This window comes from Aethalodelphis obliquidens, unplaced genomic scaffold (genome assembly GCF_003676395.1).
Source record: "Aethalodelphis obliquidens isolate GAN/ISIS:26980383/991018 unplaced genomic scaffold, ASM367639v1 scaffold2, whole genome shotgun sequence".
Classification (NCBI taxonomy): domain Eukaryota; kingdom Metazoa; phylum Chordata; class Mammalia; order Artiodactyla; family Delphinidae; genus Aethalodelphis; species Aethalodelphis obliquidens.
In genome coordinates, this window is record NW_020837946.1 from 1,924,585 (window position 1) to 1,940,474 (window position 15,890).

A 15,890-nucleotide genomic window follows, 5' to 3' on the forward strand; every position below is an offset into this window, starting at 1 on the left:
CTGCCTCAGCCGTCCTTCCCGTCCTGGCGTGAGGACGTGTGAGACCAGGAGAGGGAAGAGGTCGGGGATGGAGAAGAAGCCGCATTTCCGCCGTGATGTGCTTTCCATCCAAGTTTCTGGCGTGCAGACCAAGGGGTCCCGGTCGAAACCAGACTGGCCGGGAGCGCTGTCGAGCCCCGTCGGCGTGGCTTCCTGCGCCAGCGCCTTTCTTCACACCTCCGAGCCCCGCCCCGAGCACCCTCTGCCCGGCCGCCCTGCCTCCCTGGGTGCCACCTCTTCAGGGACCCCCCGCGGCCCCCCGGCTGGGCCGGGCCTCCCTGTCAGCCCTGACCGGACTCGCCGGGCGTCTCCGCTGATGGTCTGTCTTCCCACGGGGATGTCCTGTCTGGTCGGGGCCAGCGCAGGCTGTCCGCCCGGTGCCACCCGAGGGCCAAGGGCCAGGTGGATGAGCGACTTGGGAGGAGGGGACACACGTAGTCCTCCAGCCAGGGGCAGGAGCTGCCTGGAAGCAACAAAAATGGCTCTTGTCTCCTCTCCCCCAGCAAGCCCTCCTCCTGGAGCAGCAACGGGTCCACCAGCTGAGGAGCTACCAGGCGTCAATGGAGGCGGCCGGCATCCCCGCGTCCTTCGGCGGCCACCGGCCTCTGTCCCGAGCGCAGTCCTCCCCCGCGTCCGCCACCTTCCCCATGTCTGTGCAGGAGCCCCCGACCAAGCCGCGGTTCACCACAGGTAACGTGGGGCAGGGGGTCGGGGCTGCGGCCCGGGCAGACGTGAGGGGGCGGGAGGCGCCACTGCGGGGCCTGCGCGGGCCGGGCGGCTTCCTGTCCGCGGTTAGCAGGGCAGCGACCTTGCCCTTTCTCATCCTTCCCGACCTCGAGCTGAGCGCTCGGCCAGGACCTCGCCCGTGAGGCCCAGGTGACCCCGTGCGGTGTTTGCGCATCGCGTGAGAGCAGGGCTCGGCCAGCCCTGGACGCTTGCTCTCTGCACCGAGCTGTCCTCCACCTGTGCTGCCTCACTGCCCCGCCCGGCCGGGGAGAAGTCTGCGGGCAGGACCCTCTGCCTCCGCCTGAAGGGCGCTCCCCGCAAGTCAGGGCTGAGAACGGTAGCCAAGCAAGGCGTCCACCAGGGTCTGAGGCACTGGCCTCTGTCGGGCCGAGGCTGCTCCCGGGGCAGCCTCCACCCTGCCCCACCCCGCCTGGGACGGGAGGGTGGCCGGGGTAGTGCCTCACACTGTTCTCATCTAACTCATTGGATGTGTCTTCTTGGTGGCACGTTAAGGTCAAGTTCTCTAAATACACAACAGTTTCATCCTCCTCCAAACGGTTCTCATGAAACACCCAGTTTCTGCACACTGGGATGTGCAGACGCGGCCGTGTTCTCTCTGTCAGGTCTCAGGATACTGCTCACGTTCAGGGAAAAGTTTCATAGTCAGTATCTCCAGAAGTTAAGTTCTTGCTTTTCAGAAGGAAAACCAGAAAACTGCCAAGTATCACCAATAGGATCAGCAGGTGACTCTTTAAAGTGTGAGGCCCTGGCCATTGGCTGAGGTAGGTCCATTGTTAGAAGGGCGCCGCTCCCGTGACAGACCCCAGGACCACAGTGGAAACGCTCCCGTGTCAGATGTGCCCCCGGGCGGTCAGCGGTCCCACCAGGGAGCCTGCGGGCCGGCATGACGTCACCAGCAGTGGCCCGGCCGCTGGACCCTGCTCTGTTGATGGACCTCCTTAGTTTGTCTTCGTTATCAGTTTTTTTTTAATGTATAAAACAGTGCATATTCACTGTAAGAAAGCACACATGGGAGTTCCCTAGCGGTCCAGTGGCTAAGACACCACGCTCCCAAGGCAGGGGCCCTGGGTTCTATCCTCCGTCAGGGAACTAAGATCCCACCTGCTGCAACTAAGAACCGGCGCTGCCAAATAAATAAATAAATACTTAAAAAAAAAAAAAAGGACACGTGATGGAAACCTGAGAAGCTAACGGGTGCCCCAACCCTGCCCCCCGGAGGAGCCATTGTCGGCGTTCAGGTCACATCTCCTGGGCTGTGTCTGCGCGTAGCCAGGCAGACTGGTAGACACAGACGTTGTGCATTTTACAGCCAGGACTCTGGGGCCCCTGCACTGCTGTCGGCCATTCTTGGCGTCTTCCGAGCCCACGCGCGTCTGCCCAGCATGCTGGCCGCTCCCCGCTCACTCTGCAGGCCGGCTCTGCTGCCGTTTCCCGTCTGTGAAAGGGGATGACAGTGGCATCACCTTGAAGTTCCTGGCCTCGTGGCCAATAAACGTCAGGAGGCGATTTTATCACCACGACGATGCTGTGGAGGGGCGGGTGGCCGTGTCGTGGCACTGATGGGCCTCTAAGCTGTGCACATACATACGTCCGTGCCGTCCACGTAGACGTGTGTGTGCATCTGTTACGCGCTACCAGGCACACCCTCGTTAGCGCACTGACTGTAAACCTGCCCCTGTCCTACTGCTTTTTTTACCAGAAGTCCAACCCCACTCTCCCCTGTCCCACTGCTCAGTTTTGCTGGGGGTCCCAGAATCCCTCCAATGCAAGGGGACTGACTCCCATTAGCCCAACTTCTAAGAGACTGAGCAGGGAGGCTCGGGCACTGCCGTGTCCAGCTGGACCTATAGGAACAGGCTCACCTCGAAGCTCGTTCCCCTGGAGGCTGGTGCTAATGCCTCCACTTGGCAGCATCAGACGTGGAGAAGGAGCGGCCGTGGGCCTCTGACTCCGCGGCCCCTGCTCTTTGCCTGGCGCTCCCTCCCTTCTCCACCTGAACGAGCAGGTGTTAGTGACAGGTGCCGGTGGCTGCCAGGGCGTCCACTCACCCAGCCACCTTCCCACTGTCCCAACCCTGGGAGACGAGGTGTGTGACTGTGCTGTGTCGGGGACAACAGGGCCGCCTCCTGGCAGATGTCACCAGGGGCTGACCCCCCCCCCCCCCCCCGGGGGGGGCCGGGCCGGGGGGGGGGGGGGCCCCTGGGGGGAGCTGGAGGGGGCCCCCCCCCCCCCCCCCCCCCCCTTTCTCCAGACATGCAGGTTCCACCACCTTCCACGCAGCTGCCAGGTGACATCAGTCACTTTGATCAGCTGGAAGGGCCACCGCTTCCCTGCGGCGGAGCCCAGGCTGGTGAGGCTGCGGCACTCCCTCCTGAGGGTGACTCCGCCGCTGGGCCGGCTCTGTGCTGGGCACCCTCAGGCTTGAACAGCTTCCAGCGCTGTCCCAAGTGGAGAGTGCGGAGCTGGGGAGTGAGTGTGAGTTCCTGGACTCCATTTACGTCCGTTTCTAGGGTGATTTTAAATGCGCTTGCGTCCGTGTGTGTGTGCGAGCGCGTATGTGAGCTCCACGCGCCTGTCCAGCTGCTCTGCAAGGTTCTGAGGGCAGAACTGAGCCTCTGGGCCCCAAGAACCTTGGACAGATCTCAGTCCACAAGGTTGAACTGCTCGATAGAGAAGTCCCCTGACAGAGAGACTCGAGTTTTGGACCCAAATCTCACTTGTTTCTGGGTCAGCGCAGTCCCCTGGACGTGAGTGCCACAGGGCTCACAGCCGAGAGACCTGGGGGCGGGCCGCCTGCCTTCTTGGTTCTTCCTGCCCCGCCTGCCCCCCGCACCGCAGGCCGCTCAGCTCCCTCCACACCCTGGGTGGCGGGGACTCTGACCGTTGGCGAGTGTCGTGAGCGGGCGGTGGGCGGGGGCAGCTGCCCGGGACCCCGAGGGCTCGTCTGACAGCGGCCGCCTCCACCTCTGCCGCAGGCCTCGTGTACGACACGCTGATGCTGAAACACCAGTGCACCTGTGGGAACACCAACAGCCACCCCGAGCACGCCGGGCGCATCCAGAGCATCTGGTCCCGGCTGCAGGAGACCGGCCTTCGAGGCAGATGCGAGGTGAGGCCCGCCCCGCGGGCAGCAAGGAGGCGGCCCACGCGGGCCGAGTGAGCCAGGGCTTGAGCGGGGGAGGCCTGGGGGAGGACACGGGCCCTGCAGGCGGGCGCACGGGCCTGGCTTCCGGAGGAATGCCGAGCTCTCCTGTCCTGCACCTCCTCTCGCACGCTCCTGTTCTCTGGGAAGCCAGCCCCTAGCCAGGCTCCCCGTCAGCACCCGGGTCACACGGCCAGGCCGTCCCAGGGCCTCTGCCGCAAGGGCGGGGTCCGGGGGATCCGTCATCCTGTTGGCTTTCCTTTGGAAGTTCTCTTACTTGATTTTTTCCGAGAGCCTCTCCCAGGGTGTGGGGAGCCTCCGGACCCCGAGGCAGGGAGGGTGCGCGGGCCGGTCTGGTCTGCTTGGCGTTGGTTCCCAAGCGCAGCACTGCCCCTGCCTCTGCCCCTCTGAGCGCGGGCCCTCACGTCTGTCCCAGCCACCTGGCAAGGGGACCACGCTGCCTGCCGACAAGGCGGGCTGAGCTGCCTCTGTTCCGGCCCGTCGGGGCCTGGGACTCACGCTGCCCACCCACCGTTGCGGTGGCCCCAGGCCCATGAGGACAGGAAGGCTCTGCTGAAGGACCGTTGAGGCTCCTCCAGCCCTCTGATGGGGGAGAGACATTTCCTGGCATGCGGCCATCAAGAGGGTCTTGAGCTCTGGGGTGAGAGGAAACAGAGGACCGTTTGTGCAGGTGCACGGGGAGGGGGTGGGGGGAGCTCCAGGCCGTGGGCGCCACAGCATCGTCATCCGTGGAGCGGGGCAGGTGGCCTCCCCTCCCAGGAGCCCTCTAGGACAATGGCAGCCAGCCCCCCACGTGCCCACCAAGTGGGGGCCTGCTGTCTCCCCACACACTGGGAACCCCGTGAAGCCGGGGATGGGGTGCAGGGTGGCGTGTGCTGCCCTGCAGGGTGGCCCTGGAAAGCTAGAGCCCCGTGGATGAGCAGAATGTCCGCGTCCGTCCTTCACAGCCCAGTGCAGCCCATCTGGAGGGCAGGCGTGGCCCGAACCCCACTCTGCCCCCCATCCAGACCCCTTCCCCAGAAGCCAGTATTTAGGAGTTGAGGTCAGTTGTCCCGCGTGACCCCATCTCTCTGCCAGTTTATGGCGATACATGGTGTTTGGAGGGGAAAGCATGGGGCCTGGGTCCAGAATCCTGTCCTGGAGTCCCTCTGGAGAGGAGGGGGACCCCGAGGTTGTGGGCTGGAGCCCTGGGCACCTGCTCCCGGATCCCGTGAGGCTGCACCACTGGGGGGCAGCATCGCCCTGGCGGACGCACCCTCCTCCTCCGCTGCAGGACCACCACCACCCCCCGCCCCCCACCCCCCCACCCCACCCCCCGCTTCCCAGGCGCCGCTTCCTTCGCCCCCAGGAGGGTCCCCTCGGGCCTGGGGCCTCCAGGGTAGTTTCAAGGCAGGAGACGGAGGCGAGGGGAGCAGACTGAGCTGCTCGTCCAGCCCCCTGGCACTGAGGGCCAGCGCTGATGGCCGCAGGGGCCCCCGGGTACCGAGGAGACCCGGGGTGAAGGGCCAGGCATGCCCTCGACATGCGGGGACGCTCACCATGCGGGGCACCTGCAGGTCCAGAGGGTGACACATGTTCCCTTGGCCGAGGGAACACGGGTTGTTGGAGGGGCCCCTGACAGAGGAGAAGCAGAGGGACCAGGCGACCCCCCGGTGCCCAGGCCTCCCGGCCAGCGCCCCTCACTCCACGGGGTGGGCAACCTTCTCTGCGGCCTCGTGGCCCCTCCACGAGGAGGAGGCCAGGCCGGCAGAGCCTCGGTCACAGCCGGCCTCCGGTTCCCCTGCCCTGTGCTCCTGCATCGGCAGGCGTCGCTGGGAGGCCTGTTGTACCGTTAGGAGCGGTTCTGGGGCCTCCCTGGAGGTTCCCGGGGGGAGCACAGCTCCTGGCCTGCCCCTGCACGGGGGTGCGTCCGGCCCGGCGAGCCCACGGGCTCCCCCTGGGCCCTCAGGGTCCTGTTGGCTCTTCCTGTGTCGCTCTGGCCCTCGGAAAGTATAAAGAAGTGTCAGCTGGAATCCCGCTTCACAAACCAGCCTCCTTCTCAAAGGTTAGGTAAATGTGGCTCAGCTCAAGATAATTTCTGGAGAACATCTGAAAGTAGCCGAGGCGTCCAGATCTGAGGAATTTCCAAACCGAAGACAAATGCAGACGGACACGCAGATCGGGGTGTCAGACGGCTGCGGGCCGTCTCAGGCTCGCGGGAAGGCTTGGAGGTGCCCAAGGAGCTGGGGTCTGGCCCCCGCGTCCTGAGAGCAGGTCCACCCCCAGGCAGCTCGTCTCTCTTTTAAGACCAGACCCCGGCGGTTGGAAAGCAAAGCAGTAATTTGATGCCAAATCAGTGTGTGACTGTGAAGGTTAACGCGTTGAAGGCTGGAATTATCTTTTTCAAAACGTTTTCCTAAGTTTTAATTCAAGTGCAAACCCTGTAAAATGTTTCTTAAATGTTTCTCAGACGTCGCGTCAGGTGACGTTTGCTTTGGATTCCACGGTAACCGAGGAATTTTGTGCTCGTGCCCGCACAGAATTTCATCTCCTCCTGGGTGCCAGTTTTCTGCTGAGGCTCACCCCTGCAGTATCCTGTCTTGTTCTGTCCCCGCAGTGCATCCGCGGACGCAAGGCCACCCTGGAGGAGCTGCAGACGGTGCACTCGGAGGCGCACGCCCTGCTCTACGGCACAAACCCCCTCAACAGGCAGAAACTGGACAGTAAGAAACTTCTAGGTATTTCAAGACCTTCTTTACCTTTACTGCCGAGGCTGTTTCCAGCCCTGCCCTCGCCCGAGGCCCCGCCGTCCCACCTGCATGCCCCCAGCTGCACAGGCGAGTGTCGCCCGCCAGGCTCTGTGCGGGCAGCTGGGGCAGGGCTGACCCTTCTCCGTGGTGCCCGGGCCAGGCTCTCAGGTGAGGGGCCGGAGGAGAGATTTCCACGCTCGGCATTCACATGGGCAGTTGGTTTCTTGCTTTGTGTCCGGTGTCTTGGGGAGAAAATGGGCTGAGAACCAGTGGTTTTGCAGAATGTCAAATAGTAGAGCTGGGTTGCTGGAGGCCACCCGGCCACCCCGCACTGGGCCTGGAGTCGGTCTGGGGGACGCTCTTCGAGGCTCGGGGGGGGCACCGTGGCAACCCGAGCCCCCCGCCCCACACCGGGCCCCTCCTCCCCGGGGGCCAGGGGCTTCGACTTCGGCAGGCAGCCCCCCAGATGAGGGGGCAGGATCTGGGCCTGACGGAAGGAACCTCCTAACAGGCATCTTCTGCTTTGGGAGATGGTGAGAGTCTCCCCATAAGGCAGGGGGGGTCTGACAGAAGTGCAGGGTCCCCCAGGCTCCCGGGCGCAGGCGCCCGCCCCCCTCCGGGCAGGACCCCTGCTGGGTAATTCCCTCCCCCGCTTCCCAGCCGCCTGGAACCGGGGCAGTCGCCAACCGTGGGTTTCCTTCCCCATCCCTGCCTTTGCCCCCTGGGGAGAGAAGCCCCCTGGGGCTCCTCCCTGAGCCGAGCCAAAGCAGGCAGCAGGGGCCTAGGAATCACAGCCACTGGGGTCCAGATGTGGCGGGGGGAGGGGTGGGCTGTGCACTGTTTCCTCTGGTCTCCGTGCCAGGTGCTGCGAAGGTCATCTCTGTGCCCGGCCCTGCGCCGGACCGGCTTGACCCTCCTGGGGATCCTGCAGCGCGGCTGTGCTCCCTCCCCGGGCACTCATGCGCCCCTTCGCTCATTCGCGCGCCCGGGGAGCACGTCTTCTCCTCTGCTGTGCGCCCGGTAGGCGCTGAGCCCCCCTAGAGCGGGGAGCTGGGGTGACGGAGGCCGCGAGGAGACACTCGGGCTCTGGCCTGGGGGGTGGGGGTCGTGTGTAGCAACAGGGCTTTTAAAAGACAGAAACCCTCGCACCTGGGAGGCAGGGAAGGAGCAGGAGACCCGGGGCTGGACGGCCAGTGCCAGGCAGTGGGCTGCAGAGCGGCATGGGGACGGACACCCCCAGCTCCGCCCGCTGACTCGGACAGCCCAAGGACAGTGACTGCAGAGACCCTGGCCCTTGGGTGCAGGACAGGCGGGGCTCAGACAGGGGACCGGGCCACAGGGGCCTGAGAGGCCTCCGTCCCGACGCCCTGCCACCCCCACAGCCCTGGACAGAAAGGCACAGGGTCCCTGGGCTGGGACAGACACAGGCACAGAGCACGGTGAGGCCATCACCCCCCGCCCCTGCTGGGCTCCCGGCACACTGACCTTTACCCCCGGGCAGAGATGGGGACCTCCTTCAGGGACTGACTAGCCCAAAGGAAGCTGTCATCAGGGGCCCCGCAGCAGATGGCCCCCTACGGTCCTTGACGTGGTGCTGATGGTTCAGAAGGCCACCGTGTCCCCGCCGTGTCCCCGCACCTTCCACCGGCTTTACGTCCTCACTCTGGGCCACGAACAGAAGACCAAGGACTATCGGCACCTGGGAAGGTGCGCAGCAGCAGCTCGGAGGCCAGACTCCTGGGTGGGTGCGGGGACCGGAGGGGGGCGCTGCAGAGGGAGCCAAGAACAGCGTTAAAATCCTTAAAGAGGGCGATTCCACATCCACAGAATGTGAGCAAGGGCCACAGAGAAGGGAAGGAACAGAACAGAGAGGAAAGTGAAACATGGTCACAGAATCGAGTCCTGGGGCTGGAAGGAACGGTGAGTCAAGGTCCCGGAAAGTGGAGCAGGAAGGTGACCAGAGCTGGAAACCAGGAGACGGAGAAAAGAAGAAAATCCAAGGAGCGTTCCTCGCACTCAGGGCCCAGGGAGCAGGGGCTTCCGGAGGACACGGAAAGGAAAGGAAAGCATCTGGGGTGATCACGAGAAGGTCCCAGGACCGGAGGACCAGCCGCCGGCCGCGAGAACCCTGCCAGGGAGCACCGCTGGGAAATCTCAGAGCACAGGGACGAGATGCAAGGGTGCTGCGATGTTCCAGGGAGGGGACCAGGTCTGCCAGGAACCAGGACGACGTCAGGCCCCTCGGTAGCAGTGCAGCGCCTGGCCCGTTCTGGGGGAAGGTTCTTTCCAGCCTGAAGTTTTCACCCAGCCAGACTTGGTCAAGTATGAGGGTGAATCAGGGCGCGTCCAGGCTTGCTCCCTGCCCCGAGGCTGGACATGCGAGCTCAGGGTGCCAGCGTGGTGGGTGAGGGCCTCTTGCTGGTTCACAGCCGGTGCCTTTTGCTGGGTCCTCATGGTGGGAGGGGTGAGGGAGCTCTCCCGGGTCTCTTTTATAAGGGCACTAACCCCATTCCATCTTTACGGCATAATCACCTGCCGAAGGCCCCACCTCCTAATATCACATTGAGGGTAAGGGTTCCAACATGTGAATTTGGGGGGACAAAAACACTGAAGCCATGTCAGTCACAGAGGCCGCCCCAAGGATGGTGAAGGCAGGTCAGGAGGCCACCCGTTCCCCGTGTGAAAGCCCCCAGGACAGCCGGGACCAGTGAGGCTGAGAGGCCTCCTGTCGGGCTGTCTCCACCAAGTGTCCACCGAGCCGGACCGCCACGGTGGCCAGACCAGGGCCCGCGATAGCCTGCCCAGGGTCTCCTCTTGTCTTGGCCGTGCAGCCCCTGTTCCTCACTCAGGCTCTGCTGCCTGGGTCAGCTGGGGGCTCACTTCGCCCACCCCCAGGAGTGGGGGTGGTCACAGTGGGCCGAGGAAGACCTCCAGAGCCGCTCCCCCAACAGCCACGTCCCGGGCCTGGTCCCTGGCCCAGCCTGATCCCTGGCCCGGCCAGGTGCCCTGGCTGTTGTGAGCCCTGCTCTGCAGACACACGTGGACTCCAGGGAAGTAGACACTCCGGCTCCTGTCCCGGGAGCTGCTGCCCCCCAAGGGCCCTGTGTCCTCGCTCAGCGAGGTTCGTCCCTGCTACTCAGTTTGGTTTTCCAAAGCTCGGCCACATGGTTTAGGGTAACACACAGGAAACCAGGAGGTGTATGGGGCGACTGGCCCGAGGAGGGGGTCCCCATTCCCCGTGGAAGGGGGCACGCTGCTCTCTTCTCTCCCTCGGCCGAGGGGCGTCTACGGTGCAGACTGGACACGGATACAGAATAGACTCTTCAGAGTGTACGACGTCCTCCACTTGGCGCCCCCAAAACGCATCTGTGTCCTCTGAGCTGAGAGGGCTTGTTGGGGGTGCCCAGGCCCCGCACCCAGAGTCATGGACTTGGGAGGGCAGGGAGTTCTAAGCCGGCTGCCTCCAGGAAGGGGCCCAGGGCTCCGGAGGACAGGTGACACCCGGGAGAGCCCAGAGGCTGGGCCCAAGGCACAGGGAGGGGTGTGGATCGGAGCAAGAATGTCCAGAAATGAGACGGAGCGCCGGCCGGGCCCAGAGGACGGGGTCTGGCCTGGGCCCAGGCAGGGCTTTGTGGAAAGGAGGCATCAAGGACGAGGACGGTGTGGATGGGGGAGAAGGTCAGCAGGCTCGGAGGGAGGGGCCAAGTGGGCCAAGTGCAGGGTCTTCAGGCCGGCACGTCCGGCAGGGCCCCGGGATCCCCCAGGAAACGCAGAGCCCGGCTCCTGGACCGTTCTCCCGCACGGGAGGGGCTGCCCGTGGGTCCTGGGACCGGTAGCCCCTGCCTCAGCAGTCTCCAGGAGCATCCGGGGGCCTCAGCCCGGAGAGCAGCCAGCCTCGCCCTGAGCGCACCGTGTGGCCCAGAGTCCACGCACGCTCCATGTCCCTCCCCTGGTCAGCCCGCCAGGAGTCCTGCAAGCCCGTCTCCTGGGCGTGCGCTGCTCCATGGGGCAGGGGATCGCGTGACGGAAGGATGGTCTCCCTGCAGGCACGGAGGCTCGGGTCCCCCGCCAGGAGGACGGGTGAGGCTTCCAGTCAGGTGCCAAACTAGGCTTAAGACGGGTGATCGGAAATGAGAGAGACGCCGGAGCCGGGAGTCCTTGGGGAAGAGTAAACGGTGGGTGAGCCGGGAGACGGCGCTTTCCTCCCGCCAAGCCATGTCCGTGACCACATGGGGGGTCCCCCTCAGTTCATCCAGCATCTCCGTCCCTGGAAGCCCCTCTGCCGCTCGTGGCTTCTTTGTTGAAGTGTTCGTCCACCATCTCAGACCCCGCTCCGCCCATAGGCAGCCGCGGGAGTGTATTTAGTGTTTCTTTTATGAGCCAAGTGTGTTGTCACAAACACACGTATTGTGAGCGTGTGTTGCATTTACCATAATGGTATTATAACCCATTCTGTTTCCTTTTTCTCTCCTACTGAGTTTTGTGTTGTGAAGTCTACTCACGTTGCCGTGAGGATGCCCAGGCAGATACCTTCCTACCACTTGAGGCCTATTAACATTTCTGATGACTGTTCTAACGTCATTATGTCAGTCTGACCATTCCAGACGTTGTGAGAGTTGATGATGTTAACAGTACCCTGATGGTGTTTAAACACTACCGGGTGATCTCCCTTCCTCTTTTTAATTGAATCCACAGATTTCCAAGCCTTGTGCAAAGAGGCCTGTGTAGTGAGTGTGGGGCAGTGACACAGCTTGGCCGGGCTGCAGGGGGCTACCTGTTCACCACCTTAGGTGTTCCTGGATGTCAGGGTTCATCTTCTGACGGCAGCGACCTGGGGAGGGAGCCTGGCCTGGTGGCTGAGGAGTGCGGACCCAGGGCTGCAGAGCACCTCATGAGTGCCTCTCTGAGCTCAGGTGAAGGGTTACTAGGTGACCCTCTGCTCACAGCATAGCAGCAGGAGTGGCAGAAGAAAGCCAGCATCTTCCCCGCGCCCGTTGGCATCCCAGCCTGCCTGTCAGCTAACCTGCCAGAACTGGGAGAGCAAGAGTGCCCCTCAAGCGTCAGACCCCCGTCTCTCGGCTTGAACATTTTGTGACCTGGCCTAGGCAGTGGTGGCCCCGCAACACAGGACGCCAGTGGGGGAGGGACTCGCTGACCAACTGGGGCCTCGGCCGAGGCGGCTGAGGCCGGGGGGAGACCAGCTGTGCGGAGAGGCCACCGCTGGGCCGCTCTGGAGCTCTGGGCCAGGACAGCTTCCCTGTTTCCCTGCTGCCCATCCGAGCACAGGCTTGTGTCCGAATTCAGGGTATCCTACCTTTTTTATTATTGTGGTCTTTCCTGGCCGGATAATGAGCAAAATCAAAACATTCAGACGATTTATGGTTTTAATGCATCAGTCTGTAATTTCAAACACAGGAATCCAGTCTCAGCAGAGCCCCTCTCACTCGTATTTACACACACACTGATGGATGTACATGGATTCACACGGGCGCTTGGATTCCTTGGGAGAAAGCTGTTACACCCCTAGCATCATGTTCCTGTGTGCTGGAATAGTTAGTGTTACGAGAACCATCTTGAAGCCATTCCCAGCCCGTGGTCACCTAGAGCCACTGCCGCGTGTCAAGGGCAGGGCCAATGGGGGCACGGGGGGCTGGTGCCGCCCTCCCTGATTCAGGCCATCGGGTGAATTTGTGGCAGGACAGCGTGGTGCCGGCTCCCCTCTCCCCCGCCCCCCGCCATGCACTGCAGCCCACCCTGTCCCTCCGGCCCCAGCACCGCCCACGGGGGGCTCAGGCAGGCCTGGCAAGCCCCTCCCAGGGCTGCTCTCCTTGGACATCACTTCCCTGCCCGCCGGCCCCTCCACCCACCTGCGCACCCGCCGATTCCCCTGCAGTCGTGGCACAAGGAGAAGGCAGGCATGCCCCCAGCCTCACGGGGATGGGGCCAGAGGCTGCGTGGCTCCGCGAGGATCAGTTTAACTGATGTCAGAAGGCACAGCAGGGGAACCACAGTCAGAAGACGGGGATGCAGGCGGCTGGGGGGGCGTGGCCTGGAGGAGAGCCGTGGGCGCAGGCAGGGCAGGCCCGGGGCAGGACCCACCGTCCGGGCATCTCGGAGGGGGTGGGGCATGACGGGGAGGGTCCACAGTGTGTGGTCCAGGCCAGGAGCCGGGATGAGGCGGGCACAGACCTCACCAGGGCTGCTCCCCTGGTGAGCCATCCGGACCCTGTGACCCAAGGCCTGCTTTCTTCCTGGGGCCCCGGGAGCAGCTCATGGCCACCCAAGCAGAGCTGGTGCTCGGGTTGGGGAGAGGGCAGTGTTGGGAGTGAGCCCTCCCAGCACCGGGCCCGGCTCTGCCAGGTCCAGAAAGCAGACTCCCAAGCTGGGCTGTGGAACCTGCCAGGAAAGGCCTGGGGGTCGCAGTGGGAGCGAGGTGGAAGCGGGGCAGGGGCGCCCGGCTGCACAGAGAGTCTCTCCCGGATGGGGGCAGCTCCTGAAGGGGGGTTGGCCAGCTGGAGCCTGGGCTTCACACTCCGCCAGCCCGGGGAGGGGGCGCTGGGCAGCTGTGCCGCCCTCTGGTCCTGCATGACAGGCAGGTTTTAGGCGAGTCATCAACCAGCACCCGGATCACACTGAGGAAGAAGACAGGTCCCGTTCTTGTCACCGAGGCAGGCCTGAGCCTCGTGGGACGGGGCCTGTGTCTGCAGCGTGGGCCCCGGGCAGGCCTTCCTAGACGGCCAGGTTCAAGGCTGTGTGGTTTCGTAGCTGTGCACCGTCCCAGTGACCTTGGAACACTTGTACATGGGGAGGGGGCTGCTGTCATATCCCCAAAGACCCCTCGTGTCTAAAGAGCTCACCCCGGGGGGTTAACCCCAGGCCTCTTTCTCTTGCTCACAGCTGGGGAGGGCGGCCAGAGCTCAGAACTGAGAGCCAGTGTCGGGGGCAGGGAGCTCAGGGTGGTTCCCTGCCAGGTGCACAGCTCGGGCTGGAAGCAGAAGCTTCCGTGTGGTCTCCCCACCCCGTGAGGAGTGGGCTGTTGCCGTGGAGAATGCAAGGGCTCCGCAGGGGCTGGGCCCGCTCAGCCCAGGACCCACCCCCGGCCACACGGTGGTACAGTGGTACCTTTGAGGACCGTTTGCCGCTGCGTGCGTGGGACGCACTGTGCATCTTCCACAAGCGTCAGAGCGCCGTTGCGGCACCGCCCGGCCGTGCCCCCTGCAGGCTGGGGCGCTGGGTGACCCTGCCCACCTGACCTCGGCTCTCCTTCTCCCTGCAGGCTCGCTAACATCGGTGTTTGTCAGGCTGCCCTGCGGTGGTGTTGGGGTAAGTATTTCTTTAATGTGTAAATAATGTCCTGTTTGTTCTCAGGGTCCTGGTGGTCACAGAAATCGCGGCCTTGCTCTCCGCAGAGCAGGTAATTGTTACCAGGTGTTTTCCATAAACAGGGCCTGCTGGGCGGGGCTGCCCCACCGCTCACACGTGTGGCTTCAAAGGCCCTGTGAGCCTGTGAGCGTTTTGATGGCGGGTCTGGGGCACCTTCCTCCGGGGAAGGTCGTCTGGCACCACGGCTGGCTTTAGGAAACGGGATCTGGTGTGTGGGTCTGTCTCGTCTGACCCACCGAGCAACAGTCCACTCGTCCCGGCTCAGGTCGTGAATCCGTCACCTCACGGGGTGTGTGTTGATCCCGTATCCGAGCTCCAACCCGAAGCCCCAAGGGCAGCTCTGACCATGGGCATGAGGTTTCTGGGCCGCGTGAGGGGGGTAGAGCTGCTTCTCCGGGAGATGGAGCTCTTGAGCAGACCTGGGCAGGTAGACACGCAGGAGAACCAGCATCTTGATTTAACTTGGGCTTTCCCTGCCCGGGATGGGGGCGCAGGACCGCTCTGGGCACCCACCCCTACCTCAGCACAGCGGAGGCCAGGTCTCCGCAGCCAGAGCTGCTCCTTCCATCAGGAGGGGCTGTCCCCCCGCCCCCCGCTGCCTTCTGGATGAGGGAGGGTGAGGGCAAGAACCAGCCCCCTCCTGGCCAGTCTGCTAGCCGTGGAGCTCCCCAGCCCGGGAAGCGCTGCAGCCGGTCTCGGTCACAGAGAGGCCGGAGGACCTAGTGGACGACAAAGGCATCTCGGCTGGAAGCGCGCTTCAGCCGAACGTGAGCGTAACGACAGCGCGGGGTGAAGCTCGGGGTCTGGATTCCGTTATGGAAATGAAACAAAATTGTTTTCTTCCTGAGTCTTTACAAAAATCGCTGCTTTGAAAATTACCCCGTCAGAACGAGCATAAACGGCGTTTGTTCATACCACCACCAGGGCCTCCTAGAGTTATTGCATTTTGTACTGTAAAGAGGCTGCAATCTCTTAGTGCGGGGCGAATTTTTGGCCAGACTTGAAAAGGCTTGGCTTTGCACTGCCCTGCAGCAGCACGCCCTGCGAGGCAGGATTTATAATTGGCAAATGAAAGCGCAATGGGGACTGGGCCTGGGGCCTTGAGCCAGGTGGCCCCTCCCCGGTGTGAAGTCCACATCCAGCCCCCAGCAGGCTACCAGCGCCCACCTCCACATCCTCTGGAACACGGAGACGTGGAAAATCTCGCCAAGTCGAACCCGGTCGAGAGAGGAGTCCATCAGAATAATTAGTGGGAAGTGTGAACCATAGGGCGCCTCAAGGGATCGTTCCCTTTCAGTTGTTTTCTATAACTGCCCCAATAGGAGGGCAGAGAATCGCAGTGCCCGCCCTCCCGCCTGGCTCAGCGTGGACTCGCCATGTCGCTGGTGCAGCTGCAGCCCTCTTGGGCCTCTGGATCTCCTTCCAGAGCTGGGGGCCAGCCCCCCGGGGTGTTGTCAGGGAAGCAGAGGAGACCCCAGGGGCCCAGGTGTGGCTGGGAGGGTGCAGGTCGGCTGGTGAAGCAGGGACGGAGAGGGTGCGTTGCTTCCCCCGAAGCTGCTTGAATTAACATCTAGGTTCTGTAATGGAGCTTTTAAATGGTTTTACCTTTTTTTCCCAAGCCAAATAAGAGAAACTTCTGTTTTGCTCACCTCCTGATTATTGCATTTCCCTCCCAGCCCTGCCCTGGTAGGCCCTGGGGACCCCGAGTGCCATGGCTTCTAAGGTCCGCGGCCCACTCAGAGTGGCCACCCCGAGTGTCCACTTGAAATCTCTGTAAGGGGTCTCCCCACCCCCGTCTTCACCTTGTCTCCGTCTTTGCTGGAGGGATT

General features: G+C 63.4%; 1 protein-coding gene across 3 annotated transcripts in view; it reads left to right on the forward strand.

The window, feature by feature from the left end:
- The window catches only part of HDAC4 (histone deacetylase 4), a 284,915-nt gene that overhangs the window by 233,502 nt on the left and 35,523 nt on the right, over nucleotides 1-15,890 (forward strand). For 2 of the 3 annotated variants that reach the window (XM_027116793.1, XM_027116794.1), the window contains exons 15-18: nucleotides 543-729; nucleotides 3,762-3,895; nucleotides 6,546-6,666; nucleotides 13,955-14,001. In XM_027116793.1, the coding sequence (XP_026972594.1) occupies nucleotides 543-729; nucleotides 3,762-3,895; nucleotides 6,546-6,666; nucleotides 13,955-14,001 (489 nt within the window). The remainder of the gene's footprint in view (nucleotides 1-542; nucleotides 730-3,761; nucleotides 3,896-6,545; nucleotides 6,667-13,954; nucleotides 14,002-15,890) is intronic. The other variant, XM_027116797.1, reaches the window with a different exon arrangement.